This window comes from Pseudorasbora parva, chromosome 13 (genome assembly GCF_024679245.1).
Source record: "Pseudorasbora parva isolate DD20220531a chromosome 13, ASM2467924v1, whole genome shotgun sequence".
Taxonomy (NCBI): Eukaryota; Metazoa; Chordata; class Actinopteri; order Cypriniformes; family Gobionidae; genus Pseudorasbora; species Pseudorasbora parva.
The window spans coordinates 23,639,339-23,667,219 of NC_090184.1; the positions used below are offsets into that span (position 1 = coordinate 23,639,339).

Here is a 27,881-nt window from a genome sequence, read left to right on the forward strand (position 1 = left end):
CAATGTTATAGAATTATTTTTCAAGTCTCCTTTTCTTAATTGCAAGATATCACAGTATCTTAATATGTGACCCTGGACCACAAAACCAGTCAATTTTTGAAATTGAGATTTATACATCATCTGAAAACTGAATAAATAGGCTTTTCATTGAAGCTGTCCAAATGAAGTCCTTAGCAATGCATTTTATTAATAATAAAGTGTATAATATATGTATGGTAGGATATTTACAAAATATATTCATGGAACATGATCTTTCAGAATTATTGGCATCCCTGGTAAATATAATCAAAACTGTCTGTAAAAAAAAATCAGATTTTTTATCCTTTTGTTAACTTCCATTAAAAAAAAATAAAAAATAAAATAAATATAAATATATATATATATATTCACATTATGATTCTTTCCAAAACACGTTGGCCATATTTATTGCCACCGTTTTATTATTTACTATTCCTCCATACAAAATCCTTCAGATTCCCAGGTTCATGTTGGTGCTTCTTTTCAGTTCATTGCACTTATTTTCTTTAGGGTTCAGTTCAAGAGAACTAGGACGGTCACGGCACAACATTAATTTTGTGCACAGTGGCAATTTTTTTGTGCACAGTGTTTGTGTTGGATCATTGTCCTGATGGATGATCCAACCATGGCCTATTATAAGATTTCAAGCAGAGGCAATCAGGTTTTTATTTTTTATCTGTTGGTATTTGCTAGAATACATGATACCAAGTATGTGAACAAGATGTCCAAGACCTTCAGCAAAAAATAGGCCCACAACATTACATATCCAGCAGTATATTTAATTGTGGTCATAGGGTACTTTTTTATCCCTGTCTGCACCAAACCCATTTGTCCCTGTCTGCACCAAACCCATCTGGTGGTTATGCTGCCAAAAATCATTTTTTTATCTGGCCATAGAAGATGGACCCATTTGAAGTTCCAGTCGTGTATGAAAACTTAATATGCTGGAGTTTGTTTCTGCATGAGCGAGGAGGATATTTCTTGAAACCCTCCCAAACAAAATGTGGTGATATAGGGGTTGTTTGATTTGTTCTTTTAAGCTTTCTGACCCAAAGACTCAACTAATCTCTGTGATTGTCCATCTGTGATCCTTGGAGAGTCTTTGTGCACTCAAACTATCCTACTCACCTCACATTAGGACAATATAGACACATGTCCTCTTCCAGGCAGATTCGGAACATCTTTAATTGATTGGAAATTCTTAATTATTGGCCTGATGGTGGAAATGGGGACTTTCAATGCTTTAGTTATTTTCTTACAGCAACTTATTCTGATGAATGATTAAGGGAATTTGGCCTTTGTGTTTATAGTATATTATATAATGTGGGTTATAAATAAAACCTATTATATATATATATATATATATATATATATATATATATATATATATATATATATATATATATATATATATATATATATATATATATATATATATATATATATATATATATATATATATATATATATATACACAATGTACCATCAACTGCAGATGCTATGCTATCAATATGGGCCAACATTTCTAAAGAATGCTTTCAGCACCTTGCTGAATCAATGCCACGTAGAATTAAGGCAGTTCTGAAGGCGAAAGGGGGTCAAGCACAGTATTAGTATGGTGTTCCTAATAATCCTTTAGGTGATATATATAAATGGGAACATACTTAAGAAATATTTTCTCATAATTTTTTTAGGGGTGCCAATAATTGTGGCCAACGTGTTTTATAGAAAAAAATATTCATTTCATAACATGATTTTTCCCCCCATTTTCATTTATTTTATTTAACTTAAAGTTTTTTGATTTTTGCAAATTACTTTGAATGAAAGTACAAATACATCTTTGATTTTAAATAATGAATAATTGAATACTTAAATAACAATTTCATGACTAGATGCATCACTTACTACATTACATTTAAAAAAATTGTGCAGCAAATATTTTACAGCACATTTAAATAATTTTTTTGTTCCGTTTTTGACAGATCAGTTGCGAATCTTCAATGTAGTTCTTCAATGTCTTTCACATGCATGAGGTTTGCATCACAAGCTCAGTATAGTCATTAAGGGGGGGGGGGGGGGGGGGAACACTCAGTTTCAGTCAATCTCATGTCAATCTTGAGTACCTATAGAGTAGTATTGCATCCTTCATATCTCCGAAAAGTCTTTAGTTTTATTATATTTATAAAAGAAATATAGGCTGTACCGAGTTTTTCCGGAAAAAAGCGAGCGCCTGGAGGCGTATCGTGTGGGCGGAGCTAAAGAATAAAGAAAAGAATTCACCCGCCGCGTGAGGAAAGTGAGTCGCTCTGTGAGGAAAGTGATTCGCTCAGTGAGGAAAGTGATTCGCCTGCCGCGTGAGGAAAGTGAGTCGCTCTGTGAGGAAAGTGATTCGCCCGTCGCGTGAGGAAAGTGCTAATACAGATCGACCGCCGGCCTATCAGTGGGTAAGTCAGTAGCTACTGGTTATATCACCTGTTTAGCATCCTACAAGCCAGCGCTTTGATGGGCGTAGCCTGTTACTTTCGCTCTCTCCCTCTCTCTCTCTCACGCGCTTCCGGTAGAATTGTCCGTAAGGCCCATACAAGGAAATTCCGCCCCCGTTAACGTCAAAGGGGACGCATGATCTCAAAAAACTTGCCGAAACTTATGACTAACCGGAAGTAGTATTTTTGACAAAGAAATACTCCCATCAAACGTCCACCTTAACTTTTGAAACTTTGTCTATGTTTAGTATGGGATTCCAAGTCTTTAACAGTGTAAAAAGATCAGTATGCATGAAACAGCATTTCACCCCCCCTTTAAACAGGAGAAACAGCAACAGCAGGACGTCCGTCTCTGTGGTATGTACTGTATTTAGTGGCCTGTCAACATTTGTGTGTCTTTAGTCGCAGTTTATGAGGACAAGATTCAGTTTATGGACTATTGTATGCGACTAAACCTTAGCAGCAGTAAGCAAAACGGTTTTGCACGTCAGACTAGTGTAACGTTATACAGAACAACAATGGAGTAACCGTTAGCGCATTTGAATGACGAAGCACGTGATCGCGTCGTTTACGGATGTTTACTCACGCGATGAGCCAACAGCAGAGACATTTGAAGCAGTTTTACTCACCGGCCGCTTCCAAAGCAGGACCGAACCTTTATCGCTGGGACCGCTCCGTCAAAAACACACTTCTTTGGTATGATTTGGTGAAGTCCTGTGACAGCAGTGACGGTGGAAATCCGCGATGTTGTGAAGCTTCCCGTCATTTCTGTGTTCAAATCGGTTCAAATGCAGCGCTGCCTTCCGGGAATTCTGTGCTGAAGCGTTGATATCACCCATAGGAATAATGTGGAGCGGGAGCGCGGCGCGTCATAAGTGTTCACGGACGACTGGATCTGCATCTGAGTGAGTGTTTATGGGCGTGCATTTCCTCTCTCGCTCTAGTCACGCGCACGCGCACCCTACCGGGAGAAGAGCCCGTACGGCCCATACAAGGACCTTCCGTTCTATTAACGTCAAACCGAGCCATACTCAAAAAAAAACTCTCCGAAACTTGTGAGAAACCGGAAGGAGTATTTTTGACAAAGAAATACTCCATCAAACGTCCAACATTAGTTTTTGAAACTTTGTCTATGTTTAGGATGGGAATCCAAGTCTTTAACAGAGTAAAAAGCACAGTATGCATGAAACAGCATTTCACCCCCCCTTTAACATTCAGTGTTTAATTGCCATAATTTTGTTATATTTTACACATTTGATATATTTTGTTAAAGTATTTAAAGACTAATATTATTTCCAAATTAGTTTTAAGCAGTAATAATTGCAATCCAATTGTGATCTTGCGCAGCATTCATTGAAATGTTTGCTGATACCCCGCCCTACATATGGCTTTCCTAAACTTAATAACAATAGAAAATAAATGGTGCCAGATGGCGATATAAGCTTTCATTGAGATTCCATCCTTGAAAACAGTTCACAAATGACATCAAATGACGTATATGGATGGATATGAAACTTGAACTGTTATTCATCAGATGATGAATCATAATGCATTAACCAGTTGAAAATGGTCCAAGAGTTTTAAAACCACAGAAACCAAAGAGCAAATCAATCAATCAACCACCAAGCTCTCGTCATCACTGAGAAGGCATGTTAACACAGAGAGGTTGACAAGCATTCAAATAAATAACTGCGGGCAAAGTGGAAAGGAAAGGTCCAAGTGCAGACACCTGCATGGGCTTTTTTCTTCTTCAGTTGAGCAGGCTTTGAAGGAGGCACATTCTGAAAGGAGAGCTGTTTACACGTTGAGAAAGTTGCACTTGGAAGTGCTGCGTGGGTGTGTGTGTATATATATGTGTTGAGGGGATTTTTCACATGGAAAAACACCCCACAACTTTAGTGGACTGCAGACTGCAGAGAGTTTCCATGACAACTTATCAAATATTTCCCCTGTAAATCACACAATCCTTACATTTCATGTCTACTGATGAAGACAAGAAATTATGCCCTTCACTTCAGGCAATTTCCTTTTGTCGGCTTGCATCCTTATCCGCTCCTTCAAACTCATTCTCTCCTACACAAACTGGCTGGACATTTACATGCGTGGTAATTCAACGGCGGCTGGCGTTAATGCCGTTTCCTAGACAACAATTGAAGCGCCAGTGACAGTGTGACAAAAGGCTGTGTAGTTTAACAGAGCTGAACATCTGCAGATAATTGAATATGTTTTCACATCTTGAAGGATGTCTGTGAACTTTATGGTATAACATTTCATGTTCTTTCTTTTTTTTACCATTAACCAGAAACATAACCTTTTGGCAAGGAGGCTTTCCTCTGTGCAGCATATTACCTGCTGTCACTTCCTAATTATATATCAAGAAGTCAGTTTCTGGACTCCACAAGACCTCTCTGAACATGCCACAAGACATTAAGGAGGATGTACAAAGGTCTGCAACAATCTTTAGGTACTGTAAGCCCCTATCACACAGCTATTCCAGAAAATACACTGATATTGTGTCCTGGGATTTGTCTCGGAATCGATTGGTTTTGGTTCATTCACACTGACAGTGATTGTCTGGAATCAATGCATGTGTTCACATACATCCTGTAAAGAAAAGTGACATCAGGGTGTGACATGTAATGTCTCTACAGTGTCTTAAGTTGAGCGTCACTCCTTAAGTTTCACCCCTTATGGCAATGGTCCTGTCTTTTGTTCACACAGTGCGTGTTACAGGACTGATCCCAGAAATGTCACTAGGTCCCCATCTTGGTATCGATCACGGGATGTGTTTGCGTTCACCCGGAAGGCATTCTGGCAATTCTATGGCAATTTTCTGGGATCAACACTTTGTGTGAAAGGAGCTTAAGTGGTTCATGTCAAAGCAACATCCACATGACACACACTCAGCCATTCACCTGAATTAAAAGAAGACATGATTCATCAGACTAGGCAACCTCCTTCTTCCATTGCTCCATGGTTTAGTTCTAAAGTTCATGTGCCCATTGTAGGCGCTTTCGGCAGTAAACAGGGTCATCATGGGCCCTACGACCAGTTTGCAGTTATGCAGCCCCATATGCAGCAGAGCCCTTTCTATCATGGAAAGCATCCTTGCAACAGTTTTAATAGGTACTAACCACTGCATACCCTAAATACCCCACAAAAGTTGCCCTTTTGGAGATGCTCTGACCTGTTTGTCTAGCCATCACTATTTGGCCTTAGTCAAAGCAATTTTCTTGCTTCCAACAATTGAAGAACTGACTGTTTACTTGCTGACTGATATACTTCAGGTATATTGTGAAGATTTAATCAACGTTAATTACTTTACCTTTCAGTGGTTTTAAAGGCGTGGCTGATCAGTGTTTAATTGAAGAACGCTGAACCAAACCAAAAGGTAAAAAAATTAGACATTTTTTTAAAAATCCCTCTCTCTCTCTCACACACACACACACACACACACACACACACACACACACACACACACACACACACACACACACACACACACACACACACACACACACACACACACACACACACACAAAGCATTGGGACACCCTTCCAAATTATTGAGTTCAGGAGTTCCAATAACTTCCATAGCCACATGTGTATAAAATCAAGCCCCTAGGAATGCAGACTGCTTCTACAAACAAAGAATGGGTCACTCTCAGGAGCTCAGTGAATTCAAGCGTGGTAGCATAATAGGTTGCCATGTGTGCAATGAGTCAATTCGTGAAACGACCTCACTACTATATATTCCACGGTCCACTGTTAGTGGTATTATAACAAAGTGGAAGCAATTGGGAACAACAACAACAAATCACAGAGTGGGGTCAGTACATGCAGAGACCTCCAAACTCTGTGTGGTCTTCAGATTAACTCAAGAACAGTGAGTAGAGAGCTTCATGGAATGGGTTTCCATGGCCAAGCAACTGCATCCAAGCCTTACATCACCAAGTGCAATGCAAGGCGTTGGGATGCAGTGGTGTAAAGCACACCGCCACTGGACTCTAGAGCAGTGGAGATGTGTTCTTTGGAGTGTCGAATCAAGTTTCTCTGTCTGGCAATCCATTGGACGAGTCTGGGTTTGGCTGTTGCCAGGAAAACTGTACTTGTCTGACTGCATTGTGCCAAGTGTAAAGTTTGGTAGAGGCAATTTTATGCTCCCAACTTTGTGGGAACAGTTTGGGGATGGCCCCTTCCTGTTCCATCATGACTTTGTACCAGTGCACAAAGCAAGGTCCATAAAGACATGGATGAGTGAGTTTGGTGTGGAGGGACATGACTGGCTTGCACAGAGTCCTGACCTCAACCTGATAGAACACCTTGGGATGAATTAGAGTGGAGACTGCGAGCCAAGCCTTATCCTTGTCCTGAATGCATCAGCATACCATGCCTGACCTTCTAAATGCGCTTCTAGAAGAAGGGTAAAAGTTCCCCTAAAACTTGTGAAAAGAGATGAAACTGTTAGGCCGGGGACACACTGCAAGCGTGCCGTGAGCGTCTCGGCTGCGTGGCGTGTCCGTTTTTATTTCGGCTCCCATGTTAACCGGTTAGAGCTTGCACACTGCCTGTGTGACATGCGCGGCTCACACGTGGAAACCGCGTGCATGCTTCAAATAGGAGAGACGGCTATTTTTCAGGGCGACACGCGAGCGTGTTGGAAGCGCTTCCAGGCCAAATAGAATAGCAAAAGATGTTTATATGCCATTTTGACACGAATACATATTAGTAAATGACATTTTCATGTTTGAAAGTCTGTAGGTTAACATAAATGCAGATTAGGCCTAACTGTAATAATAAAAAAGAACATAATTATCGATTTTGAAATATTAAACCTGTCAATACAGACCGAAATATTCTGGAGATATTATAGAATATTCCGAAATATATTTATATTTAACATGAAGAATAGGGCTTCCTATACATCAATACCAGCAGCGCCGCATTAGACACGCTTCTGGTGTGCAAAGACAGCGAAAACGGCAGGCAGCCGCCCAGCGGCTGACACGCAAAGGAAACGCCACGCTCACACCACGCTTGCAGTGTGTCTCCGGCCTTATAGATGCAAAGGGTGGGCCAACTCCATATTAAACCCTACTGATTAAGAATGGGATGTCATTGAAGTTTAGGCATGTAAAGGAAGGCTTCCCAAAACTTTTGGCAATATAGTGTATATATACAGGTCCTTCTCAAAAAATTAGCATATGTGATAAAAGTTCGTTATTTTCCATAATGTAATGATAAAAATTAAACTTTCATATATTTTAGATTCATTGCACACTATTAACTACCTGCACTATTAACCTAATCATCTGAATCAACTAATTAACTCTAAACACCTGCAAAAGATTCCTGAGGCTTTTAAAAAGTCCCAGCCTGGTTCAGTACTCAAAACCGCAATCATGGGTAAGACTGCCGACCCGACCCTGTCCAGAAGGCCATCATTGACACCCTCAAGCGAGAGGGTAAGACACTGAAAGAAATTTTTGAACGAATAGGCTGTTCCCAGAGTGCTGTATCAAGGCACCTCAGTGGGAAGTCTGTGGGAAGGAAAACGTGTGGCAAAAAACGCTGCACAACGAGAAGAGGTGACCTGAACCTGAGGAAGATTGTGGAGAAGGACCGATTCCAGACCTTGGGGGACCTGCGGAAGCAGTGGACTGAGTCTGGAGTAGAAACATCCAGAGCCACCGTGCACAGGCGTGTGCAGGAAATGGGCTACAGGTGCCGCATTCCCCAGGTCAAGCCACTTTGGGCTACAGAGAAGCAGCACTGGACTGTTGCTCAGTGGTCCAAAGTACTTTTTCGGATGAAAGCAAATTTTGCATGTCATTTGGAAATCAAGGTGCCAGAGTCTGGAGGAGTACTGGGGAGAAGGAAATGCCAAAATGCCTGAAGTCCAGTGTCAAGTACCCACAGTCAGTGATGGTCTGGGGTGCCATGTCAGCTGCTGGTGTTGGTCCACTGTTTTATCAAGGGCAGGGTCAATGCAGCTAGCTATCAGGAGATTTTGGAGCACTTCATGCTTCTATCTGCTGAAAAGTGCTCACAGTGCCAAAACCACTGGTAAATGGTTTATTGACCATGGTATTACTGTGCTCAATTGGCCTGCCAACTCTCCTGACCTGAACCCCATAGAGAATCTGTGGGATATTGTGAAGAGAAAGTTGAGAGACGCACAGGCTGATTGCCTCCATGCCACGCCGCATTGAAGCAGTCATTTCTGCAAAATGATTCCCGACCAAGTATTGAGTGCATAACTGAACATAATTATTTGAAGGTCAACTTTTTTTGTATTAAAAACACTTTTCTTTTATTGGTCGGATGAAATATGCTAATTTTTTGAGATAGGAATTTGGGGTTTTCATGAGCTGTATGCCAAAATCCTCATGTATGCCAAAAGCAATAAAAGACCTGAAATATTTCAGTTGGTGTGCAATGAATCTAAAATATATGAAAGTTTAATTTTTATCATTACATTATGGAAAAATAATGAACTTTTATCACATATGCTAATTTTTTGAGAAGTACTTGTATAATCTATATGTAAATTAATATCACAAATATAATTTCATAAAGTTAATATTTTAAAAAAATCCATAAAAACAGTTGAAAATAATTATTATTAAGTGATGCAGGGTACTTCAACCGTGATGATAGGAAAATTCCTTAGTACGAAATTTACATACAGGTCAAGGGAGCATGATTGGATAAACGCATACATTTTTTTAGCACAATATTTTTAATGTTATTAACTGTACTAAATAATGTATTAAATTGAAAGCCATAAAACATATAAAAGAGAACAAGATGCAGAGACTGAGCAGCTTCTGTGGCCTTAAGTTCTGTCAGGTAATGGGTAATTTGAAGTGGACTATAATTTTGCGTCTGGGTTTGCTGAAAGGCTGTATGAGAGCCATTTCTGAATGAAGGTCAAGAGTTAGAGAGTCCCAACTCAGGTTTGTTCACATGAATCACATCTTTTTAACAAGAGCGTGTGGGCGTTGGGATGTGGAAGCAAGCAGGACTATTTCATCTAGTTCAGAATGTTTTCGACCCGCATTTTCTGCATCAGTGTTGTACATCATAATTAATACTAGAAGCACCACGGGGTAAAATTTACCCATGGCTGTTTTTCAAATGTACATGCATTTTCAATAAAATATCACTGTCACTGTCACAAAAGTCACTGACTTTTACTAAAATTGTGTTATTTTCAATCCCATGTTGTTAATTTTTTTATAGATAAAACCAAAAAAACAGGTTTAACAGGTTTAAAAAAACAGGGCATTTATACCTAAAACTGCCAGCAGGTCAAATGTACCGCTATATATTTCCTTTATTTTTGCGCTGTGTTTGAGCAACGTGTAGGAAAAAATTCTGATCTATGATGTAATGAATAAAACAATTTTCATGATTACCAAGTTTATTGTTGTTGTTCTCTTTACGTGCATAGGTAAATTTTATCTGCTGGCGATTTTAGGTATACAACAACGCCGGGCGGTTCTAGTGTTAAAGACTACAAACTGAGGAATTTTTTCCTTCTTTTTGTCCATAAAAATATAAAAAAATAACATGGCTTTACCATAAAAACAACAACCAAAAGCTTTCTTTTACCAATGAATGCCAACCAGCTCTTCTGAGAGCTCAAGGCTGATGTACATTTGTTTCTGGATTAAGCTGTCCTGGAACATTATGAATGCTAATTCATAATCCCCATTACCAATGCTTCAGGGGCATTTTCTGAGGATGCAATAGAGGCAGTGCATCCTCCACAATCAACAGTACAAAAATAAAAATGAAATTTGAAAGGTCAAAGTGGCCATTCACACTGCATGCGTTTTAGCACTGAAAAAAGTGAGATGCCGGCAGTGGGATGAGAAAAAAACAAAGCATATTTTAAAAGTTTTAACTTGAGAGTTGTTTTTAGAACTTTGCATCAAGCGCAAGATGCTGCAAAAGACGCAACGTGAATTTTGCTTTTAATGTTCAAATGAATGCTTGCATGACAGTTCAATTTCTTTCCCTTATGTTTAGACTGCTTAGAACATTCAGAACATTGCCCCAGGTATTCTGGTGGTGAATAATGTATTGGTCCAACTTTTAACTTGATTTTTCAAAATAACTTGAAATGATGATCTGTAAGTAAATGGACTGCATTTATATAGCGCTTTTAACAGACCCTATAGCCATCCAAAGTGTTTTACATTTTGCCTCACATTCACCCATTCATACACCGACGGCAATGTGAGCCATGTAAGGCACCATCCACCTCGTAGGTAGCAGCTGGGGTTAGGTGTCTTGCTCATGGACACTTCTACACTTGGTCAGGTGGAACTAGGTATTGAACCACCAACCTTCCGGTTCATAGAATTATATTAAGTGAGCTGGGTTTTTAGCAACATGTCAGCTCGGTTAACCTTCATACCCGTCGCCATCATAACACCTGTGGTGTTTACTGAGGATTTGTTGACTAATGGTCCGAAAAGTGACAATTAATAATAACAGCTGAACAACGGTTTCCCATTAAAAATGTCCTCAAAATAATAGCTCATATTCTAATTTGCTACACCCTGCCACAACTCTTATGCTGTTAATGATACTGGCCCACTGTTGAAAATGCTATGACAATCTGATGTAGCAGGTCTTTATCATCATTTTTGGGATGCTGAGGAGAGGGAGAGCTGCTATCAGTCGATGAGCAGATGGAAGAGGGGGGGTTGTGTAATGTCCCCGTTCCTCTTTTGATAATATGAGTCTTCCGGCTCCAGGCCCTCTGGCTACATTACAGTCTGTTGTCCCTTTAGTCTTGAGAGGTGGCCGGGGAGCCGACAGTAATTGGAGGGATTATTGTAATTAGTCTGCCAGGCTTGTCTGATTCATTAAGAGTTTAAAGGCTAAAGACAGCTTAGAACAGCACAACTCTGTAGTGCTGCATGCAAATCAATTTTTTTTATTTTTTTTAACCAAGTTTGATAATGTATCCTGATGTCCCCACAGACAGCTACTGACCTACTTCATGTGTTCACAGGAAAATATGGACGTCACTAGTCTTGGATGGTCAGTCACCCTCAGACTATCCAAAATGTAGGTGACTTTTACCTTAAGTAGAACAGTAAGGAATATTTTTAGCTGAAATCAGGGTCCTCTGTGATACATATTATTCAAGTCAATGGGTGCTGAGCTGCCAGCACTTTGAGTTTCAAAAAAAAACATTTACAGGCAAAACAAAATGAATACAGACAAAACACTGAGGTCTTATGAAGTGAAATTATCGTTCTGGTCAAGAATTATTTCCAACATTATTACATATAATCCACAGCCTCTGCAAATGGTCCTGAGTGCCTTCTAGACCGCAAGCTTCCTGTGGCATAATGATGCGCATGTTGTAAATATGTTCAGTTGCATAGTCCAATCGTTTAGCTTCTTAAGACCTCAATGTATCATCAGGAGCCACGGGTATTCATTTAATTTTGTCTGCATATGTTCTTTTAAATCTCAAAGTGCCGGCACCTATTTGACTTTCATTATATGAATAACAGAGGACCCCGATTTCAGCAAAAAATATTCTTTACTGTTCTACTTAAGAAAAATGTCACCTACATCTTGGATGGTTTGAGGGTGACAGCAAGGTCATGCATTAATGCTCAGGGAACGAACAAAATGATCAAGTGTATACTCTGAATGCTCTGTCGCTGTCACTTTGGATAAAAGCCTCTGACAAATTTGTTAAATTAAATGTTATCAGCTCACAAATCCATATCTTGGCCATCTCAGACACATTAAGTAGCACATCTTTCATGAGTGTAATCTCTGCATTTCAGGGTATGCTTCCCATTTTGGCCTTGGCAAAGTGCAAGTGAGGAGATTTGGAAAAAAGCAAGGGACACACACTGAAAAAAAAAGAAAGACAGGGAGGGGGAAAACAACACTAAAAGCAGAGTGCAGCTCATGGTCCATGTGTGCCAGTTTGCGAGAAATAACCTTCAACCAAACTCGATAAGCGAGACGCGCAGAGGGCCAGGAGGCTGGGAGGCATCAGTCAGTGACAGGGCGAGGGCCCTGGAGAACTATAAATAACCCTGCAGAGGTGTCTGTATGCAGGGCAGCTGTGTATCGACAGCCCCTCAACTGACAGCAGGACCAGGCGCCACAGGCGACAGCCAGCAGAAGAACGGCTCCAAAAAACCACAGCCAACATTGACTCTCATTAAGCCTTGGAAACCCTTTTGTGAACCTAGAGGGAAGCAATGACTTTGGATTTAGGACAAGCTAACAGACATGCAGATAATACTTGATGAATGCAGATGAATGCAAGGAGTAGTACAGAATAATGTGAACGCAAGTATACTAACAATGGAAAGGAAACTGCTTTGTTATGCAGTCTGATCAGCTGGAGCTCAAGTTAGAGGACACTGGCGACTGTACAATTTAATTGTTGAGCTTTACTAGTGTTATTTATTGTGGTTCTTCTAGTGGTCAAAGTAGTAGTTCTCAACTGGTGGACCATGTCCCAAAAAAGACCAAAAATAAATACACATACATACAGAAGTCGCTAAAAGGATTAGAACACTTGGCATCTGAGGGTGCGTTCACACTTGTCATGTTTGGTTCGATTCAAACGAACCCTGGTGCGATTGCTCAGTTAGAGCAGTTCATTTGAACTTTCGAACCCTGGTGCGCACCAAACAAGCGGACCCGAGACCGCTAAAAAGATGGATCTCGGTCTGCTTCCAAACGAACTCTAGTGCGGTTCGATTGATATATGAACGCAACACGGACCAAAGACATGTAAACGAACCAAAAACAGGATGTAATGTCACAAGATGCGACACATAGTCAGCTGATTTGACGACGCGGAAAGATCGGTGTATCCAAAATGAATAACGTTAGAGGGCAAACATAGAGCAACGAGGAAGTGCCTCATCAATATTTGGTCCGACGAGCATGTTTCGAAAACACTAGAAAAAAGGCACAAAAAGCATAGGCCTACCTGGTTCTTCTCATCAAAGGACCTGTGTTGCCCATTTGTCGGTACAGACGACAGAACTGCCGTCTCTTTTGCATAAGAGACGTCCGTCTCTTTTTTTTGCATACAACGGAGGAAATCCTGGTGCTGTTTTGAATGTTTTGAAAATTGTATGAGCTCTTCATGAGTTCTCAGCTGGTAAAAATCATGGCATGTGTACACGCATAAAATCAACGTGTTTAATCCAGCACACAGCTTTGTTTTGAATGTTCGGTAAGCAAGCTCCTACGTCATATAAGCCCACCAATGAGGTTGTGACCGTCTCCCTATGCCTTTGGTTCGGTAACTTTAGGTCCGCTATTAAAAATGCCAGTGTGAACGCTAAGCGGACCAGGACTATGTTTTGTTTTTGTTTTTGGTCCGGTCCAAACTAACCAAACTACAAGTGTGAACACACCCTGAGAACCGTCTTATTGGTCTTAGTCGCCTGGATTTATTTTCCAAGAGGACAATGACCCGAAACATTCTACCTAGACTGGGTAAACCCAGCCTGATCTGCAGGCGTTTTGATTTCGCCTTGCAACTCAGCCTGGAAACCTGTACATTAATTTATGGTTCTGCTACACATTTGAGGGAACCAATCACAGACCGTCTTGTCCACTTGGCACGCCCCTTGATTGCACCTCTTGTGGTCTGATTGGTTGAAGGACTATCCAATTACGTACAGAGTCATTTGAACTTGGCCCGTTGATCACGCTTCTTGTGCAGTAGAAAATACAGAGCAGACTCCCTAGACCAATGTTCAATCTTAAAAGATTGAGCTTGGTCTGGTGAAAGCAGACAAGGAACTACCTGCAATGGAAGGAATCGGCCCCCTCAAAGTCCTGACCTCAACCTCATCGAGCACATTTGGGGCGAGTTGGAAAAATAAACTGGACAGATATATTGTACCTTTAAAAGAAAGCCTTTGGCTTCAGTTGCAGAAGGCATTGGATAACATTAGTGATGAAGTTCTCAGAGGAATTATATTGACTATGCCAGAGAGATGGTGCTGTAATTGCTGCAAAAGGTGGACATTCCAAATATCAAAGTTAAAAGTAGATAAAACAGTATGACTCACTTCATCTGGTATTTGATGGTCAGAGCAACCATCAGCATGTTTCATGAACATTATGAAATGAAATCATGTTTTGGAAGCAAAAAAGGTCAATATTTTCAGATCTGTCTGGTGTTATAATAATTTTGGCCACTACTATATATGTGCATGAGTGTGTGCGTGTATTTTTATTAAAAAAATAAACAGTAACTTGTTCGGTCATCACGAATACAATATAAATGTAAAATCTGGATTGTTAAGTAAAAAATAAATAAAATACAAAATAAAAAAACGAGTTGAGAACCACTGGACTACATCATCTTGTTCTAGCTAATATCCTGACCAAAATTGTTATGTAATTGTAATACAAAAATGTTATATTATGAATTAAACTCCTTGTGGGTTTGTACAAGTGCTATCTCAGCGACAACTTCTTTTTTCAGCATGAGAGAAGATGGTAACAGCTGTAAAATGAGCCCATACATCTGTATTTGTGTTCCTCAGAGAACAGCATCTTCTACATAAATCACTTCTGATTTCACACTGAGAGTTCTGTCATTAGCTGCTCAGTGATTTCCATAAAACAAAAGGAAAGCTCTCGAGATAATTTCAGCAGGAGGCTGGAAAATAGATGCAAATGGAAAGTAGGGAAAGAATTGGAGCTGTACTATGATAGTCTTGAAGTTTGGTTTGATTCAGTAATGAATGTATGTGTGATGAAACTATGAATGTGCCTTTTACACACGTCTCTGTAATTACATTTACTTGTGTCCTTCTCAAGTATTTTATAATAAACATATTGTACCTACAAAACAAAGTAGCCAAAACGTTTTGTGTGTGACACAAATGGCTGGACAAGTCAAATTTCAGTAAAATCTCAAGTAAAGTCAAATCCAGTCTGACTATATTGTACCAACAAGTGAAAGAAATTGTGAACTTGCCGGAATCATCCAGTTGGCCAGATCTCCATATTTGGATACCTGCATGGCTCCTAACATGGTCAAGTTGATATGACCCCTAGAAGAAACAACGAAAATAATAAATGTCAAAAATTAAATATACCAATAATGTCAAAAAATTAAATATGCAGTAATGCATAGCAAATTTGCATGGCCAACTGAAACTTTCACAAAATCTAAGTGGGAAATCTTTTGCCCACAAACAAAATTCCACATTCTTATTGAAAGGATTTCTCCAAGGACAACTCACAAACAACAGTAAATGTGACGAAACCTTTCATCGTGGCTAAATATGTAGACAGATGCAGAGTTAGACACTTAATCTAATACCATATAGTAGTGCAGGTCTGGCATCACTTTGTAGGCCAAAACACGGAAGCGAGTTAGCATATTAGCACTTCCGTTCCATCATCCCAAGTCAATGGGTTTTTGAATGGTTAAATGGCTGAAATAAAATCTAAGCTGTTAAGTGTCTTAAAAAGGCAGTTGCTAGCAAGTGGCTTAATAGGACTACAGAGGCAATCGGGAACATTAAACGTCATCACGCCGAAAAGCTCACCTCAGTCCACTTTCACAGCTTCATTATGCTTAGTGCTCTATAATAACAAGTCTAACTCAAACGCTCTGGGAAAATGTTTATTAAATAAAAACTGAAAGAGTTGTCAGGAGCTTACTGATGGTGACTTTAAAGTCTAGTAGTTTGTTTATCGGTACCTTTCACTTTTTACTTCTGGCAACTGCATTTAGGCTTCAAAATTCATAAAAGTTGTGGTCATCTGTGAAGATTATCTTGATAGACAAAACGTGTAGGTATCATAAACTTTTGTTGATCACAGAGCTTGTTTTTTAGCGATAATCCAAAAGCCTATGGGAACTTCCGTTTGACAAAGATGTCGTCATACCTGCACCACTCTATTAAGTTTCTGAATGTGGAACAACAAAATTTGATTTCAAAGCAGTAATAAAACGCCAGGACATCCTCGGTATAAGAATAAGAATAATAAGCAACTATCTATTTTTTTTATGACATCATTTCGTTTGGTCGTGGATTTAACAAATACAAGATTATTATTTTCAATGCTGACAAACAATTTAAAGAAATAGTTCACCAGCTTATGTTAGGGTGAAATTCAGTACTTCATTTATAACTAGTAATGCTCAATAAACACTTTTATTGGCAAAACTGTTAATTCTTAACAGCCATCCAAAAAACCGCAACACTTCCTAAAAGACTAGACTAAATCATTTGAGTACTAAGGTCATGTGTGCCGATAAGTCGAGCCTATTGGCTTGAAATAGTGCACCACTAAACCACTGGATTGTCAGATGGCCCTATTCATGAATCTACAGACAGACTGTAAGTGGGTGGAAGTGCTCTATTCTTAATGTATGTGCTGTCATGACTCCCCTTGTGCAGGGTACAGCAAAGACCCCATGACCATTCACTGTGCTCCCTATTGCACCAGACAATTAAGGCCTAAATATACGACTGCTGCTGGATTCGCAGACGGTGAACACAGAAATAATTCTGAGGCTTGTGGGAAGAAGGCATCAGCTGCCTGTGGAAAAATCGATAAGGCTCATAAAACATCAACGGGAGTTTTCTAAACGACATGGGACTAATGCCTAACATACAGCTATGAAAATAACAGCAATATTAAATAAAACAGATAGCAGGAATGGATCAATAAAGAATTATTATTATACATATTATTCATTTTAATAATACATAAATAAACTTTAATAATATTTTTAATTAAATTGGTCTCTGACTTCAGTAGCTTTTTGGACGCTTTTGCTTTAAAGGGTTAGTTCACCAAAAAATGAAATTTATGTCATTAATGACTGACCCTAATGTTGTTCCACACCCGTAAGACCTCTATTCATCTTCGAGAAACAGTTTAATATATTTTATATTTTAGTCTCAGAGCATATGCAGTCTATGCACACTTTACTGTTCATGTCCAGAAAGGGAATAAAAACATCATCAAAGTAGTCCATATGTCACATCAGTTAGTTAATTAGAATCTCTTGAAGCATCGAAAATACATTTTGGTCCAAAAATAACAAAAACTACGATTTTATTCAGCATTGTCTTCTCTTCCGTGTTCCTCAAAAAAAGATTCAAACGGCCATGAATCAATGAATCGATCAATGATTCGGATCACCAATGTCACGTGATTTCAGGAGTTTGGCAGTTTGACACGCGATCCAAACTGCTGAAATAACGTGACATTGGCGATCCACTGGGAAAAACAACACTTTAAATGGTGTCGTGAGGAAATTGATATTCACACACACACACACACACACGCACAGGATGCAGAATTACACACTCCCACACTTGAGACCAGCAAGAGTCAATTGCTTTATTGACAGCACTGCAGGTCTCTCCGTGAAGGCCAGAAAGGCTCCGGGAGAGACAAAGCACCTTCATTCCAGCCGTCTCACCCTACTGAGCAGTACAAGAAGCATCCAATTAAAGTAGCCACCTGTTTTGACAGAGCTGAAAATGTCAGCCAACGTGGCCAGAGGCGCAGTCAGCATCACGGCAGACTCATTGCATATTCTGCCTTTCCTCCAACCGTCGCTTTCACCATTAATACTCCGCAAATTTGAATATTTTACACCCCAAAACAGTCACAGCACTTCATTCGACACAAAAAGTCACATTTATTATCAGAAAGTCTAAGTGTGCTCTTCCACCCACATCTGGTTTCTTTAAAAGTGTCAGCTTCTGAGTCAAAGTACTCAGCCTGTCTGAGAACCAGCCTACTGAAAATCAAGTCAACTTGTGATGAATGTTTTGTGGGGGGGAAATGGTTACAAAACACTGTTTAGATAAGTCCTTATATATGATTAAAGACTAAAGTGTGATTGGTCCTTACCCTCTGATCATGGCAAAGGAATCATCGCTAGAGAAATAGGCTGCTCCAGGAAGAACTGTGACAGTTTCTTTACCTAAAATGAAAGGGTAAAATGGAAAGAGCTTTCATTAAGTGCTCTGAATGGACAAATTAGGTTATTAAAAAGCAATTTATGCAACACTAATGCTGGATAACTGTCTACTACAAGAATGAAAGTGAGGGATAATTATTACCAGCATTGATAAGATCTGCATCAACCTCTTCCACTGTCGGGTAGGGACCCTGAATAATACAAAAAGCACAAAAAAAATTGTACTTAGGTTTTTTTTTTATGATGGCAGCAAAAATCACTCGGCTCATAAAAGACAAACAACAACAGCATTTTAAGTTTAATGGAGACAAGAATTGTTCTTGTTTCATGCAGACAAAAGACAGTTTATACCGATCTAATGCTTTTGTGTCCACACTAATTATTTTTCATTTGCTATATGATAGCTATACCCGATAGTGGTAATATTTGACATTAACATTTATCTCATACAAACTACAGATGCATTTAAAATGTACACACCAGTTTAAAAGTTGAGTCGATATGATTTTTTAATCTTTTTTTATCTTCTGCTCACCAAGACTGCATTTATTTGATCAAAAACACAATAAAGTTTTATTACAACACAACTTAAAACAACTGTTTTATTAATTGTTAATTATAAAGTTAAATGTAATTTATTTTGTGCAATGGCTAAAGGGGGGGGGGGGGGGGGGCTGCAATCTCTCAGAGACAGTTTTAGCATGTTGACAGCATGTAGCACACTAAGAGTCTATCAGTACTGTCAGCATGGCAAACTGTTAGAGAATTCTTAATTCATACCATTTAAAGCACAGTCAGACTTCAAATCACCAGCTATGAACAACGTTTGTGTTCTTTTGTAGATTCTTTAGGGCTTTTCTGATTATACCATGGTCTGTTTTAATACTCGATTCTGATTGGCTGGAAGGTGTGCATTAAAATTGTTTAAAGCACAGGTAGTTCCAAGTCAGTTCAAATCACTCATTGAAGAGCGCACACACAGATGTCACTCGCACACCGAGCGGAGGGTAATAAAATAGCTTTACTACTAAATTGCTACGTTTTATTTCTCCGCAACGAGGGGGTTACATCGCTATTTTGAAGTATTATTAAACTCATGCAGCTTCATTGTTACTAGAGGGTGAGACGCTGAACAGAACCCCCCCCTCCCCCCCCTCACCATAGTTAAGTTAAATAAATGCTATTATTCATTCATTCGCTCAAATACATTTAATCTTATGCACTACTTTATCTCTGTGTCGGATTTAAAGTGGGCAAAATGCTAGATCCAATGAGCCGTAACTGATGAAAAATTTTCCCGTCAAATATTGCACTGCAAACATCAATAACAGCTTTAAGGTGCTGACAAATGGCCATGGTATAAGCAGGATAATCCACGGCTAGCTGTGCATTAAGTGATTTTAATGCACTTCGTGTTGGGTTGTTCTTAGTCTCCATGTCGTGCATTCAAATATTTTAATACATAGCTAGCCATGGATTATCCCTTATGAATGTTGTGCTGCTTAAAATTTTGGTGGAAAGCATGATGCATATTTTTCAGTATCTTTTGAAGAATAGAAAGTTCAATAAAACAGCCTTTAAAAATATATTTGTAACTTTCTAATTTACTTCACTGTCACTTTTGATCAATTGAATGTATCCTTGCTGAATAAAAGTATGAATTTCTTTCAAAACAAAAATCTTACTGAGCCCAAATTTATGAATCTATTTGTATAACTAAAACATGTGCTTGTCAAAATTAAAACAAATAGATACAAACAACTTTTCTTAGAGCATTTTTCTCTCATTAACATAATCATAAAGTCATTAAGTGCTAACTGCATTTAGCAAATTCAATACAAATTTGTTAAAAAAAAAAAAAACTTACCAGCCCCAGAATGCCATTTTCACTCTGCAGGTGGACGGTAATATCTGGTTTAATGAAATTACTTGCCAGCATGGGGATTCCAATGCCCAGGTTAGCTAAAAAAGGTTATCAAACTGCATTAACGGATTATCATGAGAGATGCATAGGAAATGTTCTTTTTAGTGAACATTAAAACCATTGTTGCTTCCAATAAGCTGTTCAAATTAAAGGAAAAGTGCACCAATCGCAATATGTTTTTCACACAAAGTTATCATTTGGCTTCAGAAGACTTTTAAATATAGCACACAATATGTCTGAATCAGTTTTATGGTAGCTTCAGTCATTATTCATTGTAATTACATGGCAAAAAGACGCCACTAAAATTCCTCAAAACTCCTTTTTTATCTTTCAAAAAATGTGGACAGGTTTGAGTAGAGTCTGTGAGTAAATTAAGACATCCTTTTCATTTTTTGGTGAACTATCTCCTAAAAAGGATAAAACAATGGCCCAGTGAGATTAAAGTGATAAATGTAGGTGACATGGTCTGAAACATTGAACTGTACATACCGTACATCCCGTCCTCAAACTCCAGGGCAGCTCTGCGAATAATCCTCTCTCTCACAATATCAGAGTCTTTTTTGGGTTTGGGATTTTCAGCCTGGCCTTTCTTTACTGTACGCCTCTGCAAAATGTCAAAGGTTCAGCAATAATAATTATAAAAAAAAGATGACCGAGAATTGATGGATAAAGGAAAACTGATGGAAACGAGTCAGACAAGTCATGTCACCTCACCTCGATCCGTTTCTCATAGCGATCTCCCTTGACGATCCTGTGGACGTAGACGCTGGGGATGTGAATGTCCTCTGGTGCAAATGTGCCCACATCTACGATCTCCTCCACCTGAAAAAAGAACATAGACCAGCAGAAGGTGACAATAAGATTAAAAGAAAACTTTAGACTAGCCGTCCAATAAGTTGTTCAGTGCATTAGATTAGTTCATCGATATTTTTAAGTACCTTTGAATCTTTTGTGCAATGGCTAATAGGGACCTCTCAGAGACAGTTTTTGTATGTTGACAGCCCACTAAGAGTCTATCTGTACTGTCAGCATAGCAAACTTTCAGAAAAGATGCTTCACTGAATTCGTCCCCTTGCACTGTTGGACTTCAAATAGCTGCTATGGATAATGCTTCAGTAATTTTGCATTATCTGTAGGGCTCATTTTTTTTGAGGACTATAATTTTAAATAAAAGAATGATATGATAGATATTTAACCGAATTATTTGCTGAAAATTGGTCAGTTACCCAAATATTTAAACAACCGTTTAAAAGATCAAGTCTGTATGATTTTTTTCTGTTTTAGGAAATAAATTATTGCTTTATTCAATAAGGATGCAATAAAGTTTTAGTTCACCCCAAAATGAAAATTCTGTCATTAATTCTGTCGTTCCAAACCCTATGCCTGGTTCAGACTACACAATATTAGCCCGAATTTGGCATGATCTGTTCGAGGTAAGGTGTCGTAGGGATTCGTAAACGATAATGGACGTCGGGATGCAAGAATCAATCGTTTCATCTCGTAAAGTGTGTCATAGTGTAACACAACCGAATCCGCGCGTGCGATAGTTCACGACGTCATGACAGAAAGACTAGCATGTTTAATTTTTTTTGCGGTCCTTCACGACGGGTTCTGTCACGTGTGACGCTGACCAAACGGAGCACAGACAGTTTTCGTACAAAGCTTTCAAACACGGCGAAACGCATGAGAGATGACGGAGCGGCTAACTTTAGGTGGAATTAAAAATTCAATATAAGTGAGTGTCACAAACCTAATTTTTTAATTTTAAAGTAAACTATCCCTTTAAAGAATACTGAAAAAAAAATGATAACAATAAGAAATGTTTCTTGAACACCAAACAGGGGATCTGAAGGATCATGTGACACTGAAGAATGGAGTAATGATGATGAAAATTCAGCTTGAATCACAGGAATTAATAAAATGTATAAACATATTAGAAAACATTTAGTTTTCAATTGGAATAATAATAATACTAATAATAAGCAATATTACTGTTTTACTGTATTTTTGTAGAGTAGAGACTTTTTTTAAATCTTATGGATCCCAAACTTTTGAACACAAGTCATAGAACACTCAAACTACACATACACAAGAAATTTGATGCAATACGCCTGGTAATGGACACCGGGGGTCCAGATGACAGAACCGTGTCAGACATTTCTTGACTGCCCTGTATCATCATCTATAATCAGCTCTCTGTCTGCGATCCATTACAGCTGAAAAACATGCCATACACTGTATGTCAAACTGCCCCTAAAAATGTTGGAAATGCCTTCCCATTGTGTCAGATATAAGAAAAAGCTTTTATTCTGAATTCAGAGATATAGATATTGCCTTTCTGGAGACTTTACACAGCATTGATATGGGCAGCTTTAAGAACCCTACAGGGAACAATAAACCTGACACATATAAGCAGCCTGATTGAAGAGGGTTTGCCCTGCAAATGGGAAAAAGTTTACCTATCTCTCTTTGGAGACCAGAGGATATGAGCAGCAGGGAATTAAGTGCTGACAGCTAGCTACTCAAGACTTAAACTTTCACAAACTTTCCATAACCACTAATCTTGAGTCAAGAAGTTTATAAAACTGGCTGAAGGGACAGGATTTATACATTCTTAAAAAGGAAATGTTTAGCAGAATGTTAAGATTGCTCTTTTCTATATAGTCTTCACCAAAATCATCATCAATTACCAAAAATTCCTTTAAAAAAAACACAAAGATAGTCCATAATTAATTAAGTTATTAATATTCCATTTGTGCATATAATAATTTTATATTCAAATTTTGCATTTGTAAGATGCAAGATGTTGTGATTAATTACTAATATGCCGCTTAATAAGTAATTAATATTTAATTTTAATATATGCATATTCCAATTTGGAACTTGTAACCAGTTACAAGATAAACAAGCACCAAATCGCATTTACCATTAAAAACAAACATAGAGCCAGATTTAGCAGATTAGCATGAGAGCACAATTCCATAAAAGCACAGATGGAAGTAGAAATTTCAGCACGTGATCTACTGACGATGTGCAAACTAAACAACACAAATAATTTCCATAATGATCAACAAAATCTACCAAGTGTAGTGCAGAGTATCATCTGGTTTAAGACATTTTTGGGCATTATGGAACAAATACCAGTAAATTGAGTAGCACAAACCTTAGTAAATCACCTTTCATGTTTAATTTAAAGGGTTATTTACCCAAAAAGTAATCTTGTCAATTCATCACATTAAGTTTGAAACACTGTAGTCACATGGACTATTTTAACAATGTCTTTACTACCTTTCTGGGCCTTGAAAGTAGTAATAACGTTGCAGTCTATGTGGGGGTCAGAAAGCTCTCGGATTTCATAAAAAATATAATAAGGTCTTACGGGTTTGGAATGACATGAGGGTGAGTAATTAATGATAAAAAGTTCATTTTTACTATCCCTTTAAATACTCTCCTCCCATAAACTTTGCATCTGAAAGGAAAACTCCTACAAATGCATATGCAATAAGGTCAAACTGTGTCCATGCCTTTTCATGCTTTATCTTTAGTAAATCCTTATAGTAGTTTTTAATGCCAAAAGAAGGTTTGCGTTGGAGCAATCTGTTAGTAAATTTGGACCTTAGTGATTCTTTTCTAATACTTCATACTATTGATTAAATGTTAATTTGTGCAATTTCATAATTGCAATTTCAGATGTGTTACATGAACCAATAGCATTTATCATTATTAATAACACACCTGGTGTGGGATCGCCTTTCACTTTCATAAAGGACAAGAGCACTTTGTTTGTGAGACTTTCTTTGTTTTTCATAGAAGAGAGAAAATCCTACAGATTTAATTTAGGTTTTTGGATAAACTTTGTAATCAGTAATTGTCAATTATGTCTCATGTTGCAAAAACATGTTTTCATCCGGATCCTCCCGTGTTGAGTTTTGCTGTTGTACCTGTTCTGGTGGTGTGTGTGTGTGTGTGTGTGTGTGTGTGTGTGTGTGTGTGTGTGTGTGATAGCAGCACAAAGCCCCACACGCAGTTTCACAGACAGCGCCGCTGAGAGCTCAGAGAGAGGCTTAGCACTCCTTTCAGGACCAAAAATAAGCTCTTAAAATACTGAACAAAAATCTCAGGCTCAGATAAAGGCTCAGGGGAGAAAACACACTTTGCCGAGAACCAAATCGATGCGCCCAAAGCATGTTTAAGCCCTGCAGATGTGCACAAACAGACAACAAAAGCCAGGCATCCCAAGTATCCTATACAGACCGCATAAGCATACCAGCGTGACTTTAGTTGTCAGAACCAATACGCCTCGTACATTAAGGGGCATTTCCTGAAATTGGTGCATATTACAACTGTGTCCTCTACAAGCGGCACCATTAGAAAGGGCAAAAAGATGAGTCTAGATTGAGCAGTGTTGTTGTTGTCATGGTTACCGCTCGTGGTGGCATTGGGCTTTTTATCACTAGCCCGGGCTGTACAGGGCAGAGAGTGATTGAAAGGGCTCAGGCTTCCTGATGGCCTAAGGGTTTAATGTGGAGCACAAAATGAAATCTGTAGGAGTTAGCAACACTCTCTCTGGAGAATTCGGTGCCTTCTTAACCCTTTATGTACACAGTTACCATATACAGTGCAATACAAACTATAAAATAAAAGCTTAGTAGTTAAAGGAACAGTACATCCCAAAAAATATTTTAAAAAATTGCCATTATTTACTCATACAGAACCTCATACCAGTCCGAATCTGTATATTGATATTACAAAAAAATTATCATTTGTTTAAAGAATTTTTGGGTGAACTGATCCATTAAACTGACAATAAGAGGTGAATAGTGCTTTGCATTGCTGCATATTTTATTATGTTATAATTTACATACGTGTGTACATATGTAACACTTAAGATTTATAACGCATATACAACGAAATATTATAATATATATATTAATATTATAACGAAATATAATGCATTTACATAGATTTTATTAATACATGTTAAGTCATACTGTGAAAAAGTAGCATTTATACTGCTTTATATTGCGACATATAGTATTATAAAAATTGTATACTTCATGCATTAATATAATTACTGTTATTACATAGCAAGTTAACAATTAATATGAATATTATATTAACATGAATATTATATAGTTTTTTAAATAATACATATAACTATGATTACTAAAATTGCATATGCATTTAGGAAGGTAGGAAAGAAAGGCAGGAGTTTTCCTTTCAGATGCAAAATATATGGGTGGAGAGTATTTAAAGTGTTAGTTCACCCAAAAATGAACGTTCTATTATTAATTACTCACCCTTATGTCATCCAAACCAGTAAGACCTTCATTCATCTTTGGAACACAAAGATATTTTATATGAAATCCAAGAGCTTTTTGACCCCACTGCAACGTTATTACTACTATCTTTAATTGGATTTCAACAAAGTAAAAAAATTGGTCGTTTCTTGATGGTCGCACCACATGATATTTCATAAAATGGACATCATCGGACAATGTTTGTTTCTATATTATGACAAAAATAAAAAAAACTAATGCTTTGCAATTTTATGCAGGATTGCAAAACACTTTGGAAATCATGCCAAATAGTGAAGAAACTAAATTTGAATATATTTAGAGTAATTTCAAAGATGCTTCCAAAACAGAAGTTATAGCCGGACGGTCGCACCACATGATATTTTGACACTTTAAAACTTGAAAAATGAAAGTGAGTAAATGGGAGAGGTACTACATATATATGGCATATTTTTATGCATTTAAACCAGTTTTTAATTGGAAAAAAATAGGCGTCACGTCATTTTATATATATATATATATACAGTGCCTTGCGAAAGTATTCGGCCCCCTTGAACTTTGCGACCTTTTGCCACATTTGAGGCTTCAAACATAATGATAGGAAACTAACATTTTGTGAAGAATCAACAACAAGTGGGACACAATCATGAAGTGGAACTAAATTTAGTGAATATTTCAAACTTTTTTAAGAAATCAAAAACGGAAAAATCGGGCGTGCAAAGTTATTCGGCCCCCTTAAGTTAATACTTTGTAGCGCCACCTTTTGCAGCGATTATTGCTGCAAGTCGCTTGGGGTATGTCTCTATCAGTTTTGCACATCGAGAGACTGAAATGTTTGTCCATTCCTCGTTGCAGAACAGCTCGAGCTCAGTAAAGTTGGATGGAGAGCGTTTGTGAACAGCAGTTTTCAGTTCTTTCCACAGATTCTCGATTGGATTCAGGTCTGGACGTTGACTTGGCCATTCTAACACCTGGATATTTTTATTTTTGAACCATTCCATTGTAGATTTTGCTTTAAGTTTTGGATCATTGTCTTGTTGGAAGACAAATCTCTGCCCCAGTCTTAGGTCTTTTGCAGACTCCATCAGGTTTTCTTCCAGAATGGTCCTGTATTTGGCTCCATCCATCTTCCCATCAATTTTAACCATCTTTCCTGTCCCTGCTGAAGAAAAGCAGGCCCAAACCATGATGCTGCCACCACCATGTTTGACAGTGGGGATGGTGTGTTCAGGGTGATGAGCTGTGTTGCTTTTACGCCAAACATAACGTTTTGCATTGTTACCAAAAAGTTCAATTTTGGTTTCATCTGACCAGAGCACCTTCTTCCACGTGTTTGGTGTGTCTCCCAGGTGACTTGTGGCAAACTTTAAATTACGCTTTTTATGGATATCTTTAAGAAATTGCTTTCTTCTTGCCACTCTTCCAGAAAGGCCAGATTTGTGCAGTATATGACTGATTGTTGTCCTATGGACAGAGTCTCCCACCTCAGCTGTAGATCTCTGCAGTTCATCTAGAGTGATCATAGGCCTCTTGGCTGCATCTCTGATCAGTCTTCTCCTTGTATGAGCTGAAAGTTTAGAGGGAAGGCCAGGTCTTGGTAGATTTGCAGTGGTCTGATACTCCTTCCATTTCAATATTATCACTTGCACAGTACTCCTTGGGATTTTTAAAGCTTGGGAAATGTTGTATCCAAATCCGGCTTCTCCACAACAGTATCTCAGATCTTCCTGGTGTGTTCCTTGTTCTTCATGATGCTCTCTGCGCTTTAAACGGACCTCTGAGACTATCACAGTGCAGGTGCATTTATACGGAGACTTGATTACACACAGGTGGATTCTATTTATCATCATTAGTCATTTAGGTCAACGTTGGATCATTCAGAGATCCTCACTGAACTTCTGGAGAGAGTTTGCTGCACTGAAAGTAAAGGGGCCGAATAATTTTGCAAGCCCAATTTTTCAGTTTTTGATTTGTTAAAAAAGTTTGAAATATCCAATAAATTTCATTCCACTTTATGATTGTGTGCCACTTGTTGTTGATTCTTCACAAAAAAAATTACAGTTCTATATCTTTATGTTTGAAGCCTGAAATGTGGCCAAAGGTCGCAAAGTTCAAGGGGGCCAAATACTTTGGCAAGGCACTGTATTATATATATATATATATATATATATATATAT

General features: G+C 38.3%; 1 protein-coding gene across 1 annotated transcript in view; it reads right to left on the reverse strand.

Moving 5' to 3' along the window:
• Window positions 1-27,881, reverse strand: part of oxct1a (3-oxoacid CoA transferase 1a) — a 68,096-nt gene that overhangs the window by 15,416 nt on the left and 24,799 nt on the right. Inside the window, exons 8-13 of the mRNA XM_067413540.1 lie at window positions 21,122-21,229; window positions 20,897-21,011; window positions 20,351-20,445; window positions 18,626-18,674; window positions 18,414-18,486; window positions 15,508-15,583 (exon numbers count right to left, since the gene is read on the reverse strand). Coding sequence (XP_067269641.1) covers window positions 15,508-15,583; window positions 18,414-18,486; window positions 18,626-18,674; window positions 20,351-20,445; window positions 20,897-21,011; window positions 21,122-21,229 — 516 coding nt within the window. The remainder of the gene's footprint in view (window positions 1-15,507; window positions 15,584-18,413; window positions 18,487-18,625; window positions 18,675-20,350; window positions 20,446-20,896; window positions 21,012-21,121; window positions 21,230-27,881) is intronic.